Source organism: Sceloporus undulatus, chromosome 1 (assembly GCF_019175285.1).
Source record: "Sceloporus undulatus isolate JIND9_A2432 ecotype Alabama chromosome 1, SceUnd_v1.1, whole genome shotgun sequence".
NCBI lineage: Eukaryota > Metazoa > Chordata > Lepidosauria > Squamata > Phrynosomatidae > Sceloporus > Sceloporus undulatus.
Genome location: NC_056522.1, coordinates 363,375,329 through 363,378,752, shown reverse-complemented (window position 1 = coordinate 363,378,752; position 3,424 = coordinate 363,375,329). Strand labels below are relative to the sequence as shown.

Genomic DNA, 3,424 nt, shown 5'->3' with positions numbered 1-3,424 from the left:
ATAAAATCACATTTTCATCTGGCATTAAAAAAATATCAAGGTTGGTGCCAAGTGAGCTTTTCTGTGGATAACCTAATAAGAATGTGATAGGATTAGATCAAAAGTCCCTTGTTTCCCACAGCAATTCATGAGACTGCTCTACAGAACTCCCAAACAGGGACCGAACATTTTTGCTCCAGGGTGAACGCTTCCATTAGCAATGCAAAGGGGGATTCTTGTAACCTCAGTGCAAAATGTAGTTATTCTAAGCCCACCATCTCAGTCGGGGAAGAGGAAGTGGAGGAAGTTTCCTAGGCATTCTTCTTAAGCCCGTCCCCCATCCTCCTGGCAACTTCTTCTGAGCTTGTGTCTCTATATGGGCTGCTAGCTAGTTCTTAGCCTCCCAATAAGAACAAAAAGTTAATCTAAGGCTGCATCCAATCCAGTTTGATACCACTTTTTGGTTCCATCCTATGGGATTCTGAGAATTGTAGTTTCTTGGGGGCACCAGGCCTCTTTGACAGAGAAGGCTAAATATTTCAGAAAACTACAGTTCCCAGAATTCCATACTTAAGCTAGGGCAGTTAAAGTAGTCTCAAAATGGGTTATTTCTGCAGTGTGGATGCAGCCAAAGATGTAATGTAGGGAAGAGGGAAGTATATCCCTTGGACTATGTATGGACCCCTTATTTCTTTTTTTGGAAACTTCTGGAGCTCCCAAGATTTTCCATACCCTCCAACTTTCCTGATTTGGCTGGGACACACCTAATAATTCTGTGTCATCCTATTTTTTTCTGCTGCTTTTAAAATGCCCCAATTTATCTCTGCTCCTCTCTCTTTGTCCCCAGCTTCCTTCAATTGCTGAGAATTGAGTTCAAAGTGCAGAGGTAATTTTCACTCAAGTATCTCAGCAAGGAGAGAGGAAAGAAGAGGATAAAATCTTGCTCTTCCCAGTAAGCTCAGGCATAAAATCACAGAATTGTAGAGTTGGAAGAGACCACAAGGGCCATCCAGTCCAACCCCCTGCCATGCAGGCAAAAGCAAACTGCTACAGCATCTCCTAGATGGTGTGTTGTTCATTGCTAAAAACTGTTGCCTTGACCACACTCTTCAGTTGCCAGGCCACACAAGTCTCAGCTTTCATCTGTGAAACGTTGGAGAGCATGAGATCCCAAATCCCAGATTTCAGGTGGTGGGGTCTTTTTCACTAAAACAGATGTTGCAAAATGCAGTAGTTTTGCTCCCCACCCACAATGCCAAAATTGTCTGACAACTGTCTGAAAGCCAAACTAGAAGTGATGTCACATCCTCCAGGGATGTGTGTGTATTTACAAAATGCTCCCCCCCTCAACCCACTGCAGTTGCCCACCAAGAGCTAACACTTGTATACAAGCACAGAGGGCTGCATGAGACAAGGAACAAGATGGCACGACTTCCTCTTCCATGTACAAAGACTGACTGGGTTGTCATTTGCTCAGTACCAGTCATATGACAGCATTCTTCACTGTCCTTGAGGGCAGTTGGCTTGCTACGGAATCACTGGACAGGCCATGAGACACACTTCTGTTCTGCAGCAGCTTATCAACACATACATCTTAAAAGAGTTGTTCTTTTTTGCGTGGCACCTTCCTCTACTCCACAGCCAACTCTGTTGTCCTCTCTCAAGATCTAGGCAACTGCTTCACACTGTCTAATGGTGGACGAGCCCTGTATATTCACACACACATACACACTAAAGGGAGGGGGATTGTTAGCATACCCTACACCCCACATGCTGCATATGAGGTTTCATATTTTGATATCTAGAGCCAGGCATGTTTTAAGAAGTCACAATAACCTTTGGAACACTAGGAAATTTCATATGGGAAAGGCATGTTGACCCAAAGAAATGTGATAGGTCTAGATAATACCATAATAAACACAGAATGGATTGTTGATTACTCCATTCAACCCCCCCAAGGATTTCCACATACTGTATCCTCTTGCACTGAAACAAAGGCCCTTTACAAACGGGCCTTTGCAGTGCCCCCGTCACATGCTAGGGGTTGGCCGAGGACCTAGTATCCACACCGGCCTCACCCCTAGCATGTGACCGGGGCGTAAAAATGGCGGCACCCTATACACACGGGCGCCGCCATTTTTATGTGTTGGACGCATAGCATCCGCACGTTGCGCCCCAGATATGACGCTGCAAGTGTGTGAGTAGCGCCTCGCGGCGTCCCATCCAGGGCGCAAAAAGAAGCACCATTTTGGGGCTTCTTTTTGCTCCGCAAGGGAGCCGCGTGGTTTGGCTGGTGCGTCTCCCTCACAGAGCAACCGGCAGCGTTGTGAGACCACCCGTTTTGGGCGGTCTGTAACGCGCCAAAGGTGGCCTCATTGCACTAAGGTGAGTAAGACCATATCTCCTACCCTGCTGTGTTCTTACTCAATTTCGCTATCCATCTATCTTGAGGTTGTCCTAGGAAATTATCGTATGCATAAATAAAGTGACTTACCCCTGCTGGGATACAGTCGCTTACGGGACGCAGTTGGGAATTATCATATGAAAAATTCCACCAATGCCACCGGGCAACTGTATGTCAGCTGCATCCTGCCTTCCAGCTGCGCTCAGCCGGCCAATTTGCAAACACGGAGTTTGCAAATCAGCTGGCTGAGGGCAGCTGGGAGCCAGGATGGAGCTGAAATACAGTTGTCCAGCAGCGTTGGCAGCATTTTTTCATGCTATAATTCCCAATTGCATCCTGTAAGTGACTGTATCCCAGGAGGGGTAAGTCACTTCATTTCTGCATGAGATAATCTCCCTAGTTGCAATCACTGTTTTGTTAATCCTGAGTTAAGACCATCTACCAAAATTGCCCTTTTGTCAGCTCCATGGGAAAGCAATCAAACTCTTTGTACTTTGTGTGGGAACATTAAATACCTCTCAAAGGTACCAAACAGGGAATAAATATGCAACCCACACATGGTCACTCTGCACATACAGCTGTCACTTACCGGAGCTCCGTCCAAATGTCCAGAGCTTCCTCTTCCTGTATTGCTCTCCTCCATCATCTGAGCCATACCCAACTTTCCATGGCTTCCTCTTCAGGACTGCTAAGTATCATCCTTTCTAAAACCTGAGTCACCGCTATCCAATTTTCCAAATCTCTACTTCAGTTAGCCTCTTCAGACTGAACTGGTACTGTATGTTTTTTTTTCACTCTTGCATATTTATAAACAAAACCTTCTTTATTCAGCAAACCTGGATTTCCCCTGCAGTTAGTACTGGTATACATAGATGAAAATGATCCCATTTACACATTTCTTTCAAGCCTCCTTTGAACTAAGCAATTCTTCCAATATTTAAGGGGATACTGACACAGTTAGTGAGGACTCCAAGCCCCCCTCCCCCTTTTCGGGTAACAGGATGTTCTTTTCTCACAGCTGACCTAGACATAAAAATAATA

At 45.4% G+C, this 3,424-nt stretch overlaps 2 protein-coding genes across 2 annotated transcripts in view; both read right to left on the bottom strand.

Annotated features, from left to right (window-relative positions):
* Positions 1-3,038, bottom strand: part of EXOC3L4 (exocyst complex component 3 like 4) — a 75,626-nt gene extending 72,588 nt beyond the window's left edge. Inside the window, 1 exon segment of the mRNA XM_042446538.1 lies at positions 2,973-3,038. Within this exon segment, the coding sequence (XP_042302472.1) occupies positions 2,973-3,038 (66 nt within the window).
* Positions 1-3,424, bottom strand: part of LOC121934963 (cytochrome c oxidase assembly factor 8) — a 723,331-nt gene that overhangs the window by 694,515 nt on the left and 25,392 nt on the right. The gene's annotated exons all lie outside the window — the stretch shown is intronic.